The sequence below is a fragment of the Hemibagrus wyckioides genome, linkage group LG08, assembly GCF_019097595.1.
Source record: "Hemibagrus wyckioides isolate EC202008001 linkage group LG08, SWU_Hwy_1.0, whole genome shotgun sequence".
NCBI classification, from domain to species: Eukaryota; Metazoa; Chordata; class Actinopteri; order Siluriformes; family Bagridae; genus Hemibagrus; species Hemibagrus wyckioides.
Genome location: NC_080717.1, coordinates 23,843,479 through 23,866,890, shown reverse-complemented (window position 1 = coordinate 23,866,890; position 23,412 = coordinate 23,843,479). Strand labels below are relative to the sequence as shown.

The following is a 23,412-nucleotide window of genomic DNA, read 5'->3' as shown; positions in this document are numbered from 1 at the left end:
GATACACATCATCTCCACATCATCTGCTGGACTTCAGCAGCAAATCTTTATCCTGTGTTTCTGGTGTTTCTTCACAAAATCCCAAAGGCAAGAAAAAATGTATATTGGGTCATTTTGACTCAAGTAAACTGAGCTTATCTATCTATCTATCTATCTATCTATCTATCTATCTATCTATCTATCTATCCATCCATCCATCCATCCATCCATCCATCCATCCATCCATCCATCCGTTCCATCCATTTATTTATTATTTATTTTTTTTATTACATTTTTTACATTGAATTTATTTTCATGTTTTTTTGTTTCCAATATCCTGCTATAGTTTTAATCTTTTTTCTTTTATTTTTTAATCATTTTAGTTAAACTTTATAGCTGAATATGAAAAACTTTTCTTTATAAATACAAAAGAGGAATTTGTTCAGGTTTCACTCAGAACCCAAGCCGTTTAAACGCACAGGCGATCTACTAACTTAATAAAAAATCATACGCCGATTTTTAGAGATTATTTAGATTACTGAAAAGCTTAGCAAGAAATGATTAAATATAAGCATACAGAATCGATCACTTGTATTTTTCAAGGAATTAAAATATATAAAAAATGACATTTTGTTATTTTCTTTTATAATAAAAATAATAATTATAATTATTATTATTATACTTATTATTATTATTATTATTATTATTACTACTATTATTATTATTATATTTTATTTTATTCAGGAAAATGACACAGATTTGATGATATAAATTGTTTAATGTTAAACTGATGCTCGAGCTGCTGATTGTGTTCAAGTGCAGAAGTGCATCTCTGTGTGAGCGAGTCGCTGATGTCCTGCTCTGGCATGATCACCAGGGTAGATTCTTCCCCTCGTAGTCCAAAAACTGCCCATGGTCCTTTTCACTCAGCGCGCTAACGACTGCTAACAGAGACGAGATGCTCTCCTCCAGAGTGAGAGGAGCCTGCGGGAGATCACATGAAACACTGAGTCAACCCTGTTATTTTCGTTATTTACATCATGTCACTGAGAACAAACAACAAACAGAAAGAAAAACACAGCTGGATTCTGACTGCTGATGCATTTTCTGTAACTTTCTTCTGGAAGGAGTCTCCAGTGTCAATGTGTGTATCAATGTGTGTGTGTGTGTGTGTGTATGATGTGGTAAAGGAGTCTCCAGTGTCAGTGCTGTGTATCAGTGTGTGTGTGTGTGTGTGTGTGTGTATGATTTGGTGAAGGGGTCTCCAGTGTCAGTGCTGTGTATCAGTGTGTGTGTGTGTGTATGATGTGGTGAAGGAGTCTCCAGTGTCAGTGCTGTGTATCAGTCAGAGGTGAAGCTGGAGCTTGAAGTTCTCCACGTCTTCAGGACAGAGAAGTTTACACTTCTTTACGGTTTCTATAGTAACATGACAAGTTGAGATTTTGTTTTTTATTATTTACTTATGAAATAATTGTGGTCTGTTTGTTACCTGTTTTCCTCCCATATCAGTCTGCACCCAGCCGGGATGAAGCACCGTGCACAGGATCCCATCTGGCTGCAGATCCACCGATAAACACCGTGTCACCATGTTCAGACCAGCCTGAGAGAGAGAGAGAGAGAGAGAGAGAGTGGGGGATGAAAAAAACAGTGTTATTAGAAATTAAACTCTGGTGCACTGTTTTATTTAACAAGTCACATGTCACCATAGCAACGTTCTTTAACTTAATTGAGCCTCATCATCAACCTAGATACGAACGAGTTATGAATAATTCACACACACACACACACATAAATATATATATTGTTTATAAATGATATTTGTGTATAAATGTGTGATGATGTGATTAAATAAACCTCATTGAATTGTTTTGGTCACGTCTCAGTGTGTGGTTGACAAACCATTAGCGTGTGTGTGTGTGTGTGTGTGTGTGTGCATGTGTGTGCGTGTGTGTGTGTGACTCCACTATAGGAACTGAGTTTCTGCTTTCTCACCTTTGACACTCTGTAAGCGTAAACTTTAAGATCAGCCACTTGTCCCTGGTTGAGCTGCACAGAGCCGAGGAGGGACGACATGTTAATGACTGCAGCTCGATTCACACTCATCACACTGCCGTCACACACTGTTGCTCCTGCTGCTGCTCGCAATAATGGCAGGAACGCCTGAATCACACACACACACACACACACACACACACACACACATACATAAATAATGCAGCAAACAAACCGTATTCTTCTGAGGATGATAATGTGTGATGATGATGATATGTGATGATGATAATAACGATGATGATGATGATGATGTGTGATGATGATAATGTGTGATGATGGTGTGTGATGATGTGTGATGATGATATGTGATGATAATGACGATGATAATGTGTGATGATGGTGGGTAATGATGTTGTGTGATGTGTGATTATGATGATGATGTGTGATGGTGATGTGTGATGATGATGATGATAATGTTGATGATGTGTGATGATGATAATGTGTGATGATGGTGTGTAATGATGTGTGATGTGTGATGATGATAATGTGTGATGATGGTGTGTAATGATGTTGTGTGATGTGTGATTATGATGATGATGTGTGATGGTGATGTGTGATGATGATGATGATAATGATGATGTGTGATGATAATGTGTGATGATGATGTGTGATGATGATGTGTGATGATGTGTGATGATGATGATGTGTAATGATGATGTGTGATGATGTGTGATGATGATGTGTGATGATGATGTGTGATGATAATGTGTGATGATGTGTGATGATGAGTGATGATGATGTGTAATGATGATGTGTGATGATGTGTGATGATGTGTGATGATGTGTGATGATAATGTGTGATGATGTGTGATGATGTGTGATGATGATGTGTGATGATGTGTGATGATGATGTGTGATGATAATGTGTGACGATAATGTGTAATGATGATGTGTGATGATGTGTGATGATGTGTGATGATAATGTGTAATGATGATGTGTGATGATGTGTGATGATGATGTGTAATGATGATGTGTGATGATGTGTGATGATGATGTGTAATGATGATGTGTGATGATGATGTGTGATGATGAGTGATGATGATGTGTAATGATGATGTGTGATGATGTGTGATGATGTGTGATGATAATGTGTGATGATAATGTGTGATGATAATGTGTGATGATGTGTGATGATGATGTGTGATGATAATGTGTGACGATAATGTGTAATGATGATGTGTGATGATGTGTGATGATGTGTGATGATGTGTGATGATAATGTGTGATGATAATGTGTGATGATGATGTGTGATGATGTGTGATGATGTGTGATGATGTGTGATGATAATGTGTGATGATGTGTGATGATAATGTGTGATGATAATGTGTGATGATGATGTGTGATGATGTGTGATGATGTGTGATGATGTGTGATGATAATGTGTGATGATGTGTGATGATGTGTGATGATGATGTGTGATGATGTGTGATGATGATGTGTGATGGTGATGTGTGATAATGATGATGTGTGATGATGATGTGTGATGATAATGTGTGATGATGGTGTGTCATGATGATGTGTGATGATGATATGTCATGATGATGTGTGATGATGTGTGATGGTGATGTGTGATGGTGATGTGTGATGATGATGATGTGTGATGATGTGTGATGATGATGATGTGTGATGATGTGTGATGATGATGTGTGATGGTGATGTGTGATAATGATGATGATGTGTGATGATGATGTGTAATGATGATGTGTCATGATGATATGTCATGATGATGTGTGATGATGTGTGATGGTGATGTGTGATGGTGATGTGTGATGATGATGATGTGTGATGATGTGTGATGATGATGTGTGATGATAATGTGTGATGATGTGTGATGATAATGTGTGATGATGGTGTGTAATGATGATGTGTGATGATGATATGTGATGATAATGACGATGATGATAATGTGTGATGATGGTGTGTAATGATGATGTGTGATGATGATGTGTGATGATAATGTGTGATGATGGTGTGTAATGATGATGTGTGATGATGATGTGTGATGATGATGTGTGATGATGATGATATGTGATGATAATGACGATGATGATAATGTGTGATGATGGTGGGTAATGATGATGTGTGATGTGTGATTATGATGATTATGATGATGATGTGTGATTATGATGATGATAATGATGATGTGTGATTATGATGATGATAATGATTATGATGATGATCTGATGATAATGATGATGTGATGATGATGATGATGATGATTATGATGATGTGTGATGGTAATGATGTGTGATGATGATGATTATGATTTGTGATGGTAATGATGTGTGATGGTGTGTCATGATGATGATGATAATGATTATGATGTGTGATGGTGATGATGTGTGATGATGTGTGATGATAATGTGTAATGATGATGTGTGATGATGTGTGATGATGATGTGTAATGATGATGTGTGATGATGTGTGATGATGATGTGTAATGATGATGTGTGATGATAATGTGTGATGATGTGTGATGATGAGTGATGATGATGTGTAATGATGATGTGTAATGATGATGTGTGATGATGTGTGATGATAATGTGTGATGATAATGTGTGATGATGTGTGATGATGATGTGTGATGATAATGTGTGACGATAATGTGTAATGATGATGTGTGATGATGTGTGATGATGTGTGATGATGTGTGATGATAATGTGTGATGATGATGTGTGATGATGTGTGATGATGATGTGTGATGATGTGTGATGATGATGTGTGATGATGTGTGATGATGTGTGATGGTGATGTGTGATAATGATGATGTGTGATGATGATGTGTGATGATAATGTGTGATGATGGTGTGTCATGATGATGTGTGATGATGATATGTCATGATGATGTGTGATGATGTGTGATGGTGATGTGTGATGGTGATGATGTGTGATGATGTGTCATGATGATGATGATGTGTGATATTGATGTGTGATGATAATGATGATTATGATGATGATGATAATGATGATGATGTGTGATTATGATGATAATGATTATGATAATGATGATGATGATGATTATAATTATGATGTGTGATGATGATAATAATGATTATGATGTGTGATGGTGATGATGTGTGATGATGTGTCATGATGATGATGATGATGTGTGATGATGTGTGATGATGATGATGATGATGTGTGATGATGATGATGATGTGTGATGATGATGTGTGATGATTATGATGTGTGATGGTGATGTGTGATGATGATGATAATGATGATGTGTGATAGTGATGTGTGATGATGATAATGATGATGTGTGATAGTGATGTGTGATGATGATAATGATGTGTGATGATGATTATGATGTGTGATGATGATGATGTGTGATAGTGATGTGTGATGATTATGATGTGTGATGATGATGATGATAATGATGATGTGTGATGATGATTATGATGTGTGATGGTGATGTGTGATGATGATTATGATGTGTGATGGTGATGTGTGATAGTGATGTGTGATGATGATAATGATGATGATTATGATGATGTGTGATAGTGATGTGTGATAGTGATGTGTGATGATGATTATGATGTGTGATGGTGATGTGTGATAGTGATGTGTGATGATGATGATGTGTGATAGTGATGTGTGATAGTGATGTGTGATGATTATGATGATTATGATGTGTGATGATGATTATGATGTGTGATGATGATGATGTGTGATAGTGATGTGTGATGATTATGATGTGTGATGATGATGATGATAATGATGATGTGTGATGATGATTATGATGTGTGATGGTGATGTGTGATGATGATTATGATGTGTGATGGTGATGTGTGATAGTGATGTGTGATGATGATTATGATGTGTGATGGTGATGTGTGATAGTGATGTGTGATGATGATGATGTGTGATAGTGATGTGTGATGATGATTATGATGTGTGATGGTGATGTGTGATGATGATGATGTGTGATGATGGTGATGTGTGATAGTGATGTGTGATAGTGATGTGTGATGATGATTATGATGTGTGATTATGATGTGTGATGATGATTATGATGTGTGATAGTGATGTGTGATAGTGATGTGTGATGATGATTATGATGTGTGATGATGATGATGTGTGATAGTGATGTGTGATGATTATGATGTGTGATGATGATGATGATAATGATGATGTGTGATGATGATTATGATGTGTGATGGTGATGTGTGATAGTGATGTGTGATGATGATAATGATGATGATTATGATGATGTGTGATAGTGATGTGTGATAGTGATGTGTGATGATTATGATGTGTGATTATGATGTGTGATGATGATTATGATGTGTGATGGTGATGTGTGATAGTGATGTGTGATGATGATGATGATTATGATGATGTGTGTAGTGATGTGTGATAGTGATGTGTGATAGTGATGTGTGATGATGATTATGATGATTATGATGTGTGATGATGTGTGATGATGATTATGATGTGTGATGATGATGATAATGATGATGTGTGATGGTGATGTGTGATAGTGATGTGTGATGATGATTATGATGTGTGATGGTGATGTGTGATAGTGATGTGTGATGATGATTATGATGTGTGATAGTGATGTGTGAGGATTTGTGATGGTGATGTGTGATGATGATGATTATGATGTGTGATGATGATTATGATGTGTGATGATGATGATGATGTGTGATGGTGATGTGTGATAGTGATGTGTGATGATGATTATGATGTGTGATGGTGATGTGTGATAGTGATGTGTGATGATTATGATGTGTGATAGTGATGTGTGAGGATGTGTGATGGTGATGTGTGATGATGATTATGATGTGTGATGGTGATGTGTGATAGTGATGTGTGATGATGATTATGATGTGTGATAGTGATGTGTGAGGATGTGTGATGGTGATGTGTGATGATGATTATGATGTGTGATGATGATTATGATGTGTGATGGTGATGTGTGATAGTGATGTGTGATGATGATAATGATGATGATTATGATGATGTGTGATAGTGATGTGTGATAGTGATGTGTGATGATGATTATGATGATTATGATGTGTGATGATGTGTGATGATTATGATGTGTGATGATGATGATGATAATGATGATGTGTGATGGTGATGTGTGATAGTGATGTGTGATGATGATTATGATGTGTGATGGTGATGTGTGATAGTGATGTGTGATGATGATTATGATGTGTGATAGTGATGTGTGATAGTGATGTGTGATGATGATTATGATGATTATGATGTGTGATGATGTGTGATGATGATGATTATGATGTGTGATGATTATGATGATTATGATGATGTGTGATAGTGATGTGTGATAGTGATGTGTGATGATGATTATGATGTGTGATGATGTGTGATGATGATAATGATGATGATTATGATGATGTGTGATAGTGATGTGTGATGATGATTATGATGTGTGATGATGTGTGATGATTATGATGTGTGATGATGATGATGATAATGATGATGTGTGATGGTGATGTGTGATAGTGATGTGTGATGATGATTATGATGTGTGATGGTGATGTGTGATAGTGATGTGTGATGATGATTATGATGTGTGATGGTGATGTGTGAGTGATGTGTGATGATGATTATGATGATTATGATGTGTGATGGTGATGTGTGATGATGATGATTATGATGTGTGATGATGGTGATGATAATGATGATGTGTGATGGTGATGTGTGATGGTGATGTGTGATGGTGATGTGTGATGGTGATGTGTGATAGTGATGTGTGATGATGATTATGATGTGTGATAGTGATGTGTGATAGTGATGTGTGATGATGATTATGATGATTATGATGTGTGATGGTGATGTGTGATGATGATTATGATGTGTGATAGTGATGTGTGATAGTGATGTGTGATGATGATTATGATGATTATGATGTGTGATGGTGATGTGTGATGATGATGATTATGATGTGTGATGATGGTGATGATAATGATGATGTGTGATGGTGATGTGTGATAGTGATGTGTGATGATGATTATGATGATTATGATGTGTGATGGTGATGTGTGATGATGATGATTATGATGTGTGATGATGGTGATGATAATGATGATGTGTGATGGTGATGTGTGATGGTGATGTGTGATGATGATTATGATGTGTGATGGTGATGTGTGATAGTGATGTGTGATGATGATAATGATGATGATTATGATGATGTGTGATAGTGATGTGTGATAGTGATGTGTGATGATTATGATGTGTGATGATGTGTGATGATTATGATGTGTGATGATGATGATAATGATGATGTGTGATGGTGATGTGTGATAGTGATGTGTGATGATGATTATGATGTGTGATGGTGATGTGTGATAGTGATGTGTGATGATTATGATGTGTGATGGTGATGTGTGAGTGATGTGTGATGATGATTATGATGATTATGATGTGTGATGGTGATGTGTGATGATTATGATGTGTGATGATGGTGATGATAATGATGATGTGTGATAGTGATGTGTGAGGATGTGTGATGGTGATGTGTGATGATTATGATGTGTGATGATGATTATGATGTGTGATGATGATTATGATGTGTGATGGTGATGTGTGATAGTGATGTGTGATGATGATGATAATGATGATGATTATGATGATGTGTGATAGTGATGTGTGATGATGATGTGTGATGATAATGTGTGATGATGATATGTGATGATAATGACGATGATGATAATGTGTGATGATGGTGTGTAATGATGATGTGTGATGATGATGTGTGATGATGATGTGTGATGATAATGTGTAATGATGATGTGTGATGATGTGTGATGATGGTGTGTGATGATGGTGTGTAATGATGATGTGTGATGATGATGTGTGATGATGATGTGTGATGATAATGTGTAATGATGATGTGTGATGATGATGTGTGATGATGATGTGTGATGATGATGTGTGATGATAATGTGTGATGATAATGTGTGATGATGATGATATGTGATGATAATGACGATGATGATAATGTGTGATGATGGTGTGTAATGATGGTGTGTGATGATGTGTGATGATGGTGTGTAATGATGATGTGTAATGATGATGTGTGATGATGATGTGTGATGATGTGTGATGATGATGTGTGATGATGATGATATGTGATGATAATGACGATGATGATAATGTGTGATGATGGTGGGTAATGATGATGTGTGATGATGATGTGTGATGATGTGTGATGATGATGTGTGATGATGATGATATGTGATGATAATGACGATGATGATAATGTGTGATGATGGTGGGTAATGATGATGTGTGATGTGTGATTATGATGATAATGATGATTATGATGATGATGTGTGATTATGATGATGATAATGATGATGTGTGATTATGATGATGATAATGATTATGATGATGATCTGATGATAATGATGATGTGATGATGATGTGTGATGGTAATGATGTGTGATGATGATGATTATGATTTGTGATGGTAATGATGTGTGATGGTGTGTCATGATGATGATGATAATGATTATGATGTGTGATGGTGATGATGTGTGATGATGTGTCATGATGATGATGATAATGATTATGATGTGTGATGGTGATGATGTGTGATGATGTGTCATGATGATGATGATGATTATGATGTGTGATATTGATGTGTGATGATAATGATGATTATGATGATGATGATGATGATGATGATGATGTGTGATTATGATGATAATGATTATGATAATGATGATGATGATGATTATGATTATGATGTGTGATGATGATAATAATGATTATGATGTGTGATGGTGATGATGTGTGATGATGTGTCATGATGATGATGATGATGTGTGATGATGATTATGATGTGTGATGATGTGTGATGATGATTATGATGTGTGATGATGATGATGATGATGATGTGTGATAGTGATGTGTGATGATGATTATGATGATTATGATGATTATGATGTGTGATGATGTGTGATGATGATTATGATGTGTGATGATGATGATGTGTGATAGTGATGTGTGATGATGATTATGATGATTATGATGATTATGATGTGTGATGATGATGATGATGATGTGTGATAGTGATGATGTGTGATGTGTGATTATGATGATGATAATGATTATGATGATGATCTGATGATGATGTGTGACATTGATGCAGTCTGATTATAAAATATACTCTGATGAAACTGCAGGGTCATCACACATGAACATGGAGATTATTCTTCTTCACTCTACACCACTTTTTATTTGAAAAGTTTTTTATAACTAAAATATTTTCCTCACTGAATTATTATCCCATGAGCTCTGAGTCTCTGAGTGACCTGCACCACCTGCACCGCTGTGTGAACATGAAGTGTCCTCCTGTCAAAAATACTGGGAATAATAAACGCTACACTAATCCCCGCCTCTCGACTCGTACACACCCACTTCTCAGGAGGATCAGACTACAGCGCTGTGTGTGTGTGTGTGTAAACATCTCCACTGCTTCTATGCTGGATTACTCAGTTATCTGATGCTGAGCCTGTTTTTTCTCTCATTAATCTCCACCTATAATAACAGCCCCCCCCATGACCTCTAACTTTTCACAGGAATAATAGAAATATGAAACCAAACCAATTTAAAAAAATCAGCAGATTCATGAAACACAGCTCAAATCTGCAGGTGTTTGTTTGTCAGTGTTTCAGGGTGGAGTTTAACTTAAATAAGGAGTGCCTGTAACCTTGGTAACAAACAGAGGCGAGACGGTGTTGGTCTGGAACGTGTTCATCATCCTGTCACGTGTCTCTGAGTTCAGGTCCGAGATGCTCATGATCCCGGCGTTGTTGATCAGGCAGTTTAACCCCCCAGGACCCACAATGCTCCACACCTGCTGAACCGCTGCTTCAATACTCGCATCATCGACCACATCTGAAATGCCACACACACACATACATACATCCATACACACGCACACACAGGAATAATCATCTCAGAGTGGACTTGAGGATTTAAACTGCTCCGGATTGTATGTGTGAAGTGTGTGAAGCTCTGCATCTCAGATAACATCAGTAAAGTCCTGGATACATAAAAGTACTTCTAGAGTATTGAGTAGAGACAAAAGAGTCAAAGAGACATCTCTCTCCAGTCTTTAACCACGAGGCTTCTCCTGTCAACTACTTCAAAGCAAAAAAAACCACAAATGTGTGTGTTGTGTAAATAAAGTGTGGAGACTTTTGAGCCGCTCTGAAGCATCAGTATTTATAGCAGTAGCCCGCCATCTGCTGGACAGGTTTATGTACTGCAGTTTCATCAATACGACGAAGAAAAGAATTTAAAAAACGAAAGAGAGAAAGAAAGAAAGAAAGAAAAACAGCAGAATTTGAAAGGTGTCCTTTCAAATTATAATTATTGTAGAATAATAGAATAATTATAGAATAATTATCCTTGCAAAAATAATTATTCTATTCACAACACACAAGGAAGAAACAAGAAATATCAGTGGAATTGAAGTGACTTATAATAAATAAACCATAACAGCAACATAAAAACAGACATCTTTCATTTCTCTTATTTTCAACAGGCTGCTCACACAAACAGCTGGACTGTGGCACAGTTAACAAAGAGAAGTAATCCTGTCTTGACTTGTGAGTACAGGATCAGTGACGTGAGAATTCTGTGTCAACGTCTCGACATACAGTATGAAAACAAATCAGATGTGAAAGAGGAAGCACTTACCTAAAGGCACGATGTACACCTCAGGGTGGGATTTGGCAATTTGCTGCAGCTCCTAAAAACACAAGATTTAATCAACACTTAGATGAAAAGAGTCAGGACCATGTGCACGTCTGTGGTTAATAAGGAAGTGGCTCTGTAGTGGACGTTCACTTATTCACCCTACAAAGTGCACATCGTTCCATGCACTGCACATAACAGCAGAGAGATCAGAACTTCTTCTTCTAATGTAATCTGATCTCTGTCTTTCAGTCCACCTTCTCAAACATGTGAGATGTTTTCATTCACACTGATGAAATTCATGTAACTAGTTTAAACCTGCCTGCCTGTCTGTTCTCCCTAAATTCCATCAGAATGTGGACTTTGCAACCAGAGGTTTGAACGCGCTGGATCTTGTTTACACAAACATTCCCGGCATGTATCGTGCGGAGCCCCACCCCCACCTCGGCTATTCAGACCACATCACTGTTAAGTTGATTCCAGCATACAGACCACTTGTCAGACACTCTAACCCGGTTCTGAAACAGGTTAAAGCCTGGCCAGCAGGAGCCATCTCATGTTCAGGGAGGCTGCAACCAATGGCGAAACCACTGCCTTGGAGGAATACATCATTGTCATCAGTCATCAGTGACCAGCTACATCGGAAAGTGCATCGTTGACGTGACCGTCTCCATCACCACATGTTCAAACCAGAAGCCGTGGATGACCACAAAGGTGCATGCGCTGCTAAAATCCAGAGACTCTGCCTTCAGAGCTGGAGACAAAGACGCCCTAAGAACAGTACAGGCCAAACTGTCTCAATCCATCAGGGAGGCAAAGCGTGCAAACTCCCAGAGAATCCATGGCCACTTCCAGAGCAGCAGTGAAACTCGGCGCATGTGACAAGGCATCCAGTCCATCACCAGCTACAGGCCAGCTTCACCTGCCTGTGACAGTGATGCCTCCCTTCCAAATGCGCTGAACAGCTTCTATGCTCGGTTTGAGGCACAGAATGACGTGACAGCGAGGAAGACCATCCCTCCTCCAGAGGACAAAGTGCTCTGTCTCACCACGGCCGACGTGAGGAAAACTTTATGCAGAGTTATCCCATGGAAAGCTGCTGGACCAGACAACATTCCTGGCAGAGTGCTCAGGGAATGTGCAGAATAGCTAGTGGTTGTCTTCACCGACATCTTAAACATCTCCCTGAGCAGCGCCATCGTCCCAACGTGCCTAAAGTCCACCACCATCATCCCTGTGCCGAAGAATTCTCCAGGGTCCTGTCTCAATGATTACCGTCCCATTGCACATCCATCATCATGAAGTGCTTCGAGAGGCTCGTCATGAGGCACATCAAGAACCTGCTGCCACCATCACTAGACCCCATGCAGTTTACATATCGTCCAAACCGTTCCACAGATGATGCCATCAGCACAACCCTTCATCTGGCACTCACACACCTGGAAAATAAAGACACTTATGTACGAATGCTGTTCATTGACTTCAGTTCAGCATTCAACACGATCATTCCTCAGCACCTGATCGAGAAGCTGAGTCTGCTGAGCACCAACACCTCCCTCTGCCAGTGGATCCTGAATGTCCTGACTGGAAGACCTCAGTCAGTCCAGATCGGGAACAGCATCTCCAGCACCACCACACTGAGCACTGGAGCTCCTCAGGGCTGTGTGCTCAGTCCACTGTTGTTCACTTTGCTGACTCATGACTGTGTAGCAATGCACAGCTCCAACCATTTCATCAAGTTAGAGGATGACACGACCGTGGTGGGTCTCATCAGCAAGAACAATGAGTGAGCATACAGGGAGGAGGTGCAGCAGCTAACAGCCTGGTGTAAAGCCAATAACCTGTCTCTGAATGTGGAGAAAACAAAAGAGATGGTTGTTGTTCTCCACTGAACATCGATGGGTCCAACATGGAGATCATCAAGAGTACCAAATTCCTTGGTGTTCATCTGGCAGAGAACTTCACCTGGTCACTCAACAGCAGCTCCATCAGCAATAAAGCCCAGCAGCATCTCTACTTCCTGTGAAGGCTGAGGAAGGCTCATCTTCCACCTCCCATCCTGACCACCTTCTACAGAGGGACCATCGAGAGCATCCTGAGCAGCTGAGCAGATCACCGGAGTCTCTCTTCCCTCTATTATGGACATTTACTCCACACATTGCATCCGAAAGGGAAACAGAATTGTAGATGACCCCACACACCCCTCACACACACTCTTCACCCTTCTGCCATCCAGAAAGAGGTACCGAAGCATTTGGACCCAAACAACCAGACTGTTGAATCAGGTATCTCAACAGAGAACTGAACTGAGTTGGACACACACATACACACACAAACAACCAAGAACTGTTCTCAACAGAGAACTGAACTGTGCTGGACACGGTCACTCACACACACACAACCGAGAGCTGGTCTCAACAGAGAACTGAACTGAGCTGGACATGTACACACACACACACACAAACACAAATCTGTACATGTCACTTTAATATTTGTATCTCTTTGCACTCACTGTCAAACACTACTCTTTTGCACAGAGTCGGCGTTCTGTGTCTTGTTTGTCTGCACTGTCTTGTCTTGTCATCCTGTGCACTTATGTTGTATGTTTAGTTTCTAAAGAATGCACCTTATAGTATAGTTTAGCTCTTTGTTTGTCTGCGTCTCCTGTACTTTGTTTCTGTAGCACCTCCGGTCCAGGAGGAACGCTGTTTGTGTACTGCTGTCTACTGTTGACTTTGGCTTTTGAGAGAGAGAGAGAGAGAGAGAGAGAGAGAGAGAGAGAGAGCAAGCATTTCCTGTTACTGGTTTCTCAGGAGAAACCATTTTTGCAGATGCATTAAATTCCTTATTTATTTCCCTCATGAATAATCTGAACTCAGAACGCCTCTTTCTCACTCACTCTGTCTCTCATTCACTCCCTCCCTCCCTCTCTCTCTCTCTCTCTCTCTCCCTCTCTCTCTGTCTGTCTGTCTGTCTGTCTCTCATTCACTCCCTCTCTCTGTTCTCTCTCTCCCTCTAACTTCCATCCCCCCCCCCAATCCCCCCCCCATTCTCTCTTTTCCCCTCTCTCTCTTTTCTTCCTCACCCCCCCATTACCCCCCCCCCAATCTCATTACCCCCCTCCCCCCCTCTCTTGTGTTTAAATATGATTCTGTAGATAAGATGTTATACTGGGTCAGGAGTTACAGGGGGATATGTAAACTCAACAACTAACATTTTAAGCCAGATCAGTGTTATTTCACCCTTCAGTCCCGTTCAGGATGTTTTTGTTATCACAATGACATTTAAAGTTTTCTCTCTTGTAAGAAAATGAAACAATGAGGCCGTCGAAGATCTTAATGAAGGAGTTTATTATGGCGTAGCAGTGACAAAATCCACAAAGTACTTTGGGTTCATCGGAGTCAAGGCAGGACAAATCCGGCTCAAATACTTTAGACTGTTTTTCCTGTTCATAATTTAAAGGGAATTTCACTTCAAATACAAATTGAGTGTAAGAATGAAGCATCGCCCACATGGCTATGGTTATTCTATCGTCTAGCTGGATGTCTGTAAAAGGTAATCGTGGTCACCTACACCTTGGCCTGGTATAGTTACAGGTGTTATCACCCGATTGGTCGCCTGAAAGGATTGTTTACATGGTGATCACGGTCACGTCCACCGTGATTGTTTGTTTGTTTGGTCGTGTTTGTGCTATTTGGAAATCCTTAATATAATAAAAGGTCGTGTTCTAATCATGTTCCTCTGTGATATTTAAGCTTTTTGAGAATGAGCCCTCTCTGACATACATTTTGGTGTAGAATCTCTTTTAAGGCAATGTGTAATTTCTCACACTCAATTTCTTACACTCTGGAGAAGTAACGATGTAACCACATTTCATACTGGTTCGCACACACACAACCTTATTAGGAAAAATATTTTAGATATATAATATGTTCAATAATATTCAATAAATAAATAAACAGATCATCTGAAGCTTTTTTCCCTCCTAATCCGTTAAATCATTTCAGTGAGAAATCAGTTCATCACAAAAATGAATTTTCCTTATAAGGGGAATAAAAACATTACTGATGAAGGCTATCTAATTAATCACCAGGGTAAATTTGTTTAAACTTTAACACTGCGGATTATCAGAACTTTAAACTCAAAACATTAAATCACAGAATGAATGAATGGAAATTATGAAAACTGTCATTAAAATGAATGGTCTAAAGGTGATATTAATGATATTAGTGAATTCACTGGAGTGAAGCTGACCTGAGCTGAAGTTGGGTTCCTGGCAGTGGCGATGATCTTCTTCGGTCTCTCAGAGATTCCTACTAGATGTTTAACCATCTGCAGACCCAGACCTCTGCTCGACCCCGTGATTAACACCGAGTTGCATTTCATGAAATTCACACTCATCTTCACTCTTTAACAATGCGGCTGTTTCAAAGCCGTGAACTCAACTCGGTGTCTGAACGAGTCACTTGAAGATCTCGCTCCCTTTAACAGTTTCAGTCTACTTTAAGGGCTCGACTCGCGGGGAAACTCCTCCTGCTTTGAGGACTGATCTTCCTACAGAAGCTTACTTTAGACAAGTTTAGTACTGACGGAATTTTATGAGTCGGCTCTTTTCAATCGGTTCATCGATTCTTTACTCCTAACCCTGGACCGTTGGTGTTGGTCTCGGTTCCAGGAGAACCTCTGAGTTATTTTTTCTGTTCTCACACACCGACTTCAACTCAGTGAATAATGTAGGTGTGTAAGAGCAAGAAATAAATAAAACTGAAACATGCAGGAGCATGCTGTCTAAGTCTCCAGGCAATAGACAGTTTACTCATACAGTGTAATTTTTTAATCCAAAACTCTAGAAATCTTTCAGTCTGAGCTGTTCGTTAGGTGAGTCGAGTAACTGACTCGCTGAGTGCGCAAGACTCACCATTACTGTGCACGTATTTCTTTAAAATACAAAGCAATGTTCTGTTATTTTGTTGGTAAAAGTGAAACAATTCCAGTCTTAACGAGAACAATCACAAGAGAAAATATAGCATGACTTTTTGCGTTTTTCTTTAAATGGCCGGGAGTCGTTTGGCAGCTCAATGAGTCGACTCATAGTGGCATGCTGATCTAAATAATCCAGAATTCCCAGCTCTTGTACTTGTACACACGTGTGCGTGTGTGTGTGTGTGAGGTGAGGTGATTGTACAATGGCCTTCCGGAGAATAATAACAAGCACTTACATCAAGTTCATTTGGGAATGAAAGTAGTGCCCTATTTAGTTTGTGAAGTTAACTATGAGCTCCTGGGGTCTCTGTAAGAACACTGTTTCAATACGGTGCCATTTTGTGTTTACTCGTTGCAAACGCAACAACACTACGCATGCGCTCTCCAAGCTCCCAAGTGCGCGAGCTCGAGTTTTCCAACCGCTAGAATCAACCGACGGGTTTTGTTTGGGTTAATAAAGAAATTTCACTCTATAAAACATACAGTTATACAGTATTATAACACGAAATTCTCTCTAAAACATCCACACACACACAGGTTAATATTTTCAAATATCTGGGTAAGTTTCTGAGTCGGAAAAAATTGTTCGAATACAGAGAGTGTTCCGATTAAAATCGCAATTTTTTAGCCAGATTAGCTAACAGCTGTGAGGGGGGTATTTTTTACCTCAGCCATTTCAGACAATGGTTTGGGTTATGTTATGTTCTGAATTTGTTTCACACTCACTATAAGTTATAAATCTATTTGGATCTCATTCATGAAAGCTTTTATTTCCCACCCAAAATGTCATTACATCTCTCTGCTTTAGTTATTTTGTTATTTTGACTTAGAACTGGTACGTTTGTTGTTACCCCCATTTTACCACACCAGACTCACATTAAATGCACTTTCCACCTTCTTCTAGACTGGAGATATTTAATTTCTCACTTTGTGCACAAAACAGTGTATTTTGGACTGCTGTGATGCATTGATTCATAATGACTCTAATGATTCATACTTAATTAATAATGTATGATGTATAACCACGTTCCTGTAGGTATGTAAAGGTGTCCCCTTTTCTTCCTAATGTTCCTGTACAGATTTCCACCTTCACTATGGAAGAAGGGAACGACTTTCCAGGCCCGGAGTATAGCTGTCTAGAGGATGTGAGCGGAAGCTCGATGGTTCCTCTCTCTTACATCTACACACCTTTCTACGTCCAAATCCCAAACAACTACAGTAACGTCAGACGCCCGAGTTTAACCGATCACCAGTGCAGCTCTGAGGATGAGCGGGCGTGTCCCTCCAGCTGGGATTGTGATCTTAACACATATAGCTATTCCTGTCCACTTTGTTGTGACCCGTCAAGCTCACTTATGTTCCACTGTCCTCCTGTTTGTTCCTCTGATGGCCCGCTTCCTCACGCCGATCCGTATGAGCTCCCAAATTGTACGACTGCATCACACACCTGGACACCTGGGGGCGACGTTCAGTGTCAAACGTCCTCAGTGAGTGAACGTGTCTTTACAGTTCAGTCCAATTCTGTAGAATTTCACTGACACATCTACTGATTACAGTATCGTTACACATGAGACACTCTCTACTGAGGTTATGATAAATACACCAGTTGAAATTCCTTGTGATGTTAAATTAGTTCACATCCAAAAACTGCAACTAAATTCTTCTCTTTGTGACAAAACACGATGTGTACAGGAACATCTCAACCAAAAATGAAACCTACACATCTCCTTAATATGTATTACAATATGAATATGATTCATTTGAATTAATATTAATTCATATTTACAACCAGATGCATTTGGAAGTTTAGCTAAGACATGTCAAAAAAACAAAATTAATCGATTTAACCCAAGATGGGTTTGAAAACGATCTAAGATCTTATAGAAGATGTTTTTGGAAATTGTGTTAAGTTAATTCTATTAAATACATGTTTAGAAACTAATTCATTTTACCCAAGATGTGTTTGGAAATATTTTTACACATTGTTTTATTTTTATTTTTTTACAAGTTAATTTCAACTGAGATTTTTCTATGAGTTGAACGCCGATAACTTTTTTAACATTACCTTCAGCCTTTTTATTTTATTTTTCTTACCAGATCTTTTCGAATTGATCTTTTTTTTGTTGCTTGTATCATCCTGAGCATTCTAATCTTATCACTGTCAGCACTCTGTGCTGTTAAATGTTCAGATAAGCAGCTCTCAGTCTGACAGATGATGGATAGAAGTATTTCTTACTCTTATCTTGTGTTCAGGTTTAATCTGGTCTAATCCCTCTGTCTGTGCAGGCAGAAGTATCTGACGCTGTTCCCGGTACAACCTCCGAAGATAAGCAGATCTTCTCCACACACGAGTCTAACAGGCAACATAATCAGATGGATTCAGGCCACAATGTACGCTACTATTGCATGCAGTGTGACTATTAACCTTTCATTGATATTAGGATTTACATGACTTATAAAAGTGTAAATTAGTGCAGCAGTAATTTAGCTCCAGTTAATTAGTGAACCAGTAGTGTTTGTATTGGGTACTGAGGAACACCAAACCTTATTTTTGTGTATATTATCAGAGGCCAACATTTGGTCATTTACTACTTTAACCAACACTTTTTCACTTATGATATGAAAAAACTTGTGATTTCCATACTAGTATGAGTTTTATTACAAGGATTTTTTGTTTTACATAAAATATAAATAAACAATAATAGCACTCACACAGTAGAAATGTCCCACGTTATTATTATAAGATTATTCTCATTTTCTCTTAACTACCAGAATCAGCCTTCATTTTGCCCTGCGCCTCCTGATATAGTGATAGTTGGGCAAAACAAGGACAGCATGTGGTACTAACACACACACACACACACACACACACACAAAATCTTTAGATATTTTATTAATAATATTAATGTTGAATGTCTATTTAGTTCCTTCTCGGAAAAATCTAAGAAGCCCTGCCACTGCACTAAATCTAAGTGTTTAAAACTGTAAGTAATTTATTTTTTAATTATTTCAATCCCAAATAAAGAATGTGTGCAATTTAAAAAACAAATAAACAAATGGTATTCGAGTTGTAATTAAAGTTTTCTGCTTATGTTACTGTGTGTAAGATAATTGTACGATTTCACAAACATCTCTCACCAGCTACTGTGACTGCTTTGCAAACGGAGAGATCTGCAACAACTGCAGCTGCTTTAACTGCTGTAACAACATGGAGCATGCGACTGAGAGATACAAAGCCATTAAGGTCAGGGCTTATACAGTAACATAACATACAATGCTTAATGATAATTTATTTATTTAGAAGTTTATTCTGAGGTGGCTTAGTGGTAGCACATACACCTCCAGCGTCCTGGGTTTGAGTCTTGCTCCCACTTGCTGTGTGTATGGAGTTTGCATGTTCTCCCTGTGCTTGGTGGGTTTCCTCTGGGTGCTCCAGTTTCCTCCCACAATCCAAAGACATGTTTCTAGGCTGATTGGAGTCTTTAAATTGCCTGTATTGTGAGTGTGCCCTGCAATGGGTTGGCATTCTGTCCAGGGTGTATCCTGCCTTGATGCCCGATGATGTCTGAGATAGGCACAGGCTCCCCGTGACCCAAGGATAGATCGGATAAGCGGTACAGACAATGAAATGAAAAAAATTTATTCTGAATTTACGGTATACTGTTTTACATGTATGAGGTTTTTTTTAGTTAGTAAGTGGTTTGCTTCCTGATTTTAAGATCTCAGAGCCATATTCAGGAACTAAAGGCCAAGTCACTGTTTACACTGATCCAGCGCAGGCTGTTGTCTTATATTTTATGTATTTATGTCATGCTCTGACAGTTATGGTGTTAAATCTGGCATCCAACATTTACATAATCTTAATGAGGAAGCCAGAAGGTATGTGGAAAAAAAAACTCGATATAAACAAATGTTCCCCCAAATATCGACATCATTTTGAGCTTGTCACCGACCCTGAGTTCAGCCCACATTGAAGCGGTACGTCACACTGCGGGTGATAAATTAACCTGACACACCTACCGTCGATGGTAGAAGCTTCTCTGATTTTATATGTAGATTTTATTTGTAGTTATTGTACTCATGGAAAAGATACAGAAAATTTTTTCCACAAATGTGAAAGATTGCAACAGGTTAACTTGGATTATTTTTCTTTCCTAGATGTGCTTAAAAAAAAACCCGGATGCCTTTCGTTCTAAAACCAACAGCAGCGTACATGGGGATATGAAAGGAAGTCACACACGAGGCTGTAACTGCAGAAGCTCAGGCTGCCTGAAGAACTACTGCGAGTGTTACAAGGTGAAGTGACATGAGGTCACACACACACAAAAACATTCTGTGTGAATAAGAGAGAGAGAGGGGCGTCTCATGATCACCATCACAGGGACACATCCAGTCACGTAGCAGGACATTTCCGATTAGAGAAAACTGCTGCTGGTTTCCATGGAGACGATCACCATGTGCTTGTGTTGTTGTTCTGGGTGTGTCTCCTCCCTCACTGTGTTATTGGTCTGTTTCCCCCTCAGTGTGTGCACCTGATTTCAGTTTTACCCCATGATCAGTGTGAGTTTTTACCCCTCATTAGTGTTTCCGTGTTCCCTGTCGTCCTTTAAACAGTTCATGGATTACTGTGTTTTCTCCTGAAATGAACTCGGGTAGCCCTTGTTATAAAGATAATATGTTAATATCAAAGTTGAAAAATAATACGAGTTATGATACATTTATATATACAAGTAAAATGAAAGGTGTTAAGAAAGGTGTTAAAAATACATTGCACATTTTACTTTAGTAAAAAGAAAATACAGATGCTCATAATAAAGAACTGGCTGGCAGTTATACGTACGAGACATTAAAGCAGGACATCACAAACCTTAGTACATACTTTTAAGAGTTGTTGTCCTTTTGGTAGCTGTGACATAAACATTTTCTCAAAGATGGGTTCCGTAGAGTATGAATGGTGGTGAGAACTTTATGATGAGGTAAAGAACAGTCTTCCTGGGTTAGTTACCTTTACGTATGGTTCTAGCTTATCAGATTTTCTGGTGAGGAGTCTTCTCTTGAACCTATCATCTGTCCTTGGCTAGTGATATAAATCATGGGTTTGTCAAGTTTTTCCTTGGACTGTGAAGTCAGATCCTTTGGTCAGATTTGTTCTAACATTAGTTAAATTTAGGCAGCTGCAAACCAACAGCAAATAACTAGCTCCTTGGGGTGTGTGAGTGAGGGATCGTGAGAATTTTTGTTCACAGCTGGGATCCTGGACTTTTTATGTTTTTTCTCTGTTTGTTCATAAATGTAATGTGATTTAACTATAATTTAATTATATTAAAATATTCTTACATTTATTTCTAAATTGCTGCTGTTGATAGATGTTAATAGGTTCAAATGCTCGCAAAGAAATGAACTCTTAAATATTACATTTGTGAATAAAAATAGAATTTAAAATAAACATTTTCACTGTTTATGATAAATGATGATTAATTATTACTGTACTACTTTATGCTGTACTACATACTGTACTATACACTGATCAGGCATAACATTATGAATGCCTGTCTAAAACTGTGTTGGTCCCCCTTTTGCTGCCAAAACAGCCCTGACCTGTCAAGGCATGGACTGCTCTAGATCCCTGAAGGTGTGCTGTGGTATCTGGCACCAAGATGTTAGCAGCAGGTCCTGTAAGGTGCGAGGTGGGGTCTCCATGGATCAGTCTTGTTTGTCCAGCACATCCCGTGTAGCGGGAACACCCCACAAGAGCTTCAGGTTTGGAGATGCTCTGATCCAGTCGTCTAGCCATCACAATTTGGCCCCTCTTCAAACTCCTGCAAATCCTTACTCTTGCCCATTTTTCCTTCTTCTAACACATCAACTTTGAGGACCAAATGTTCACTTAGTGCCTAATATATCCCACCCACTAACAGGCGCCATGACAAGGAAATAATCAGTCTTATTCACTTCACCTCTCAGTGCTCACAATGTTATGGCTGATCGGTGTATATTGTAATCACTATTATAGTAGTTTATGAGTGTGTGTGGCATGTGTTTTACAGGCTAACATCATGTGCTCTTCCATGTGTAAGTGTGTGAGCTGCAATAACTACAGCGGTAGTGAGAAGGTGAAGAAGGAGAGCCCAGTGGAGATGGCTTCACACCCCAACTACATCACCAGACACTGCAGAACCAAGTGAGACGAGTAACCGCTTGTAACAAAATGTCCTGTTCTGGATGTTAACTTATCTGAACGTGTGTGTGTGTGTGTGGAGCCATGTGACATGTATCACAGATGCTGTAGTGGAAGCCACATGTGGTTGTCTGCTGGCTCAGGCCGAGGTGGTGGAGAAGGAAGGACTCTCTCCAGTTCAGGCTGAGCGAGCGATTCTGGAGGAGTTTGGACGCTGTCTAACACAGATAACACACACTCAGACACACTACAGGGAACATGTTTAAAATGTTTTATATCGTATAGAACATCTCTGATTGTGACTTGATATATTTCACTTTAATCTTAATTTTTGAGGATTGTGAGAATTTCTGTTTTGTTGGTTTTGTATTTATTATCTTAGAAAAGAAAACTTTAAAAAAAAAAATAAATAAATAAATGATACTAGCTGCATATAGTATTATTGTTGTGTATGTGTGTATTATTGTTCCAGTGTTTTATTGTTGCTTGTGCTGTTGCATTTAAATTATTCTGGTATTTATTTATATTTT

General features: G+C 38.8%; 2 protein-coding genes across 2 annotated transcripts; one reads left to right on the top strand and one right to left on the bottom strand.

The window, feature by feature from the left end:
- Positions 1–737: 737 nt before the first annotated feature.
- Positions 738–16,291, bottom strand: zgc:110339 (uncharacterized protein LOC550490 homolog). The gene is made up of 6 exons (XM_058396277.1): positions 15,976–16,291; positions 11,725–11,776; positions 10,730–10,917; positions 1,972–2,139; positions 1,469–1,579; positions 738–963 (listed from the first exon to the last, which is right to left on the bottom strand). The coding sequence occupies exons 1-6, from the start codon at positions 16,120–16,122 to the stop codon at positions 850–852; spliced, it is 780 nt and encodes a 259-aa protein (XP_058252260.1). The 5' UTR covers positions 16,123–16,291; the 3' UTR covers positions 738–849.
- An 841-nt stretch (positions 16,292–17,132) lies between these two features.
- On the top strand, positions 17,133–23,411 carry tesmin (testis expressed metallothionein like protein). The gene is made up of 9 exons (XM_058396276.1): positions 17,133–17,263; positions 17,784–18,191; positions 18,991–19,095; positions 19,477–19,544; positions 19,629–19,688; positions 19,846–19,948; positions 20,863–21,000; positions 22,752–22,885; positions 22,965–23,411. Exons 2-9 carry the CDS (start codon positions 17,799–17,801, stop codon positions 23,146–23,148), a joined length of 1,185 nt encoding a protein of 394 aa, XP_058252259.1. The 5' UTR covers positions 17,133–17,263; positions 17,784–17,798; the 3' UTR covers positions 23,149–23,411.
- The last annotated feature ends 1 nt before the right edge of the window (position 23,412 follows it).

Excerpts from the sequence above, each read along its gene's own strand:
- tesmin (XM_058396276.1), top strand. The coding sequence starts at position 17,799 with ATGGAAGAAGGGAACGACTTTCCAGGCCCGGAGTATAGCTGTCTAGAG. Across the intron at positions 18,192-18,990 it reads TTCAGTGTCAAACGTCCTCA|GCAGAAGTATCTGACGCTGT; the intron begins GTGAGTGAACGT and ends CTGTCTGTGCAG. Across the intron at positions 22,886-22,964 it reads ACCAGACACTGCAGAACCAA|CCATGTGACATGTATCACAG; the intron begins GTGAGACGAGTA and ends GTGTGTGTGGAG.
- zgc:110339 (XM_058396277.1), bottom strand. The coding sequence starts at position 16,122 with ATGAGTGTGAATTTCATGAAATGCAACTCGGTGTTAATCACGGGGTCG. Across the intron at positions 11,777-15,975 it reads GGAACCCAACTTCAGCTCAG|GAGCTGCAGCAAATTGCCAA; the intron begins GTCAGCTTCACT and ends TTGTGTTTTTAG. Across the intron at positions 1,580-1,971 it reads ACGCTTACAGAGTGTCAAAG|GCTGGTCTGAACATGGTGAC; the intron begins GTGAGAAAGCAG and ends TCTCTCTCTCAG.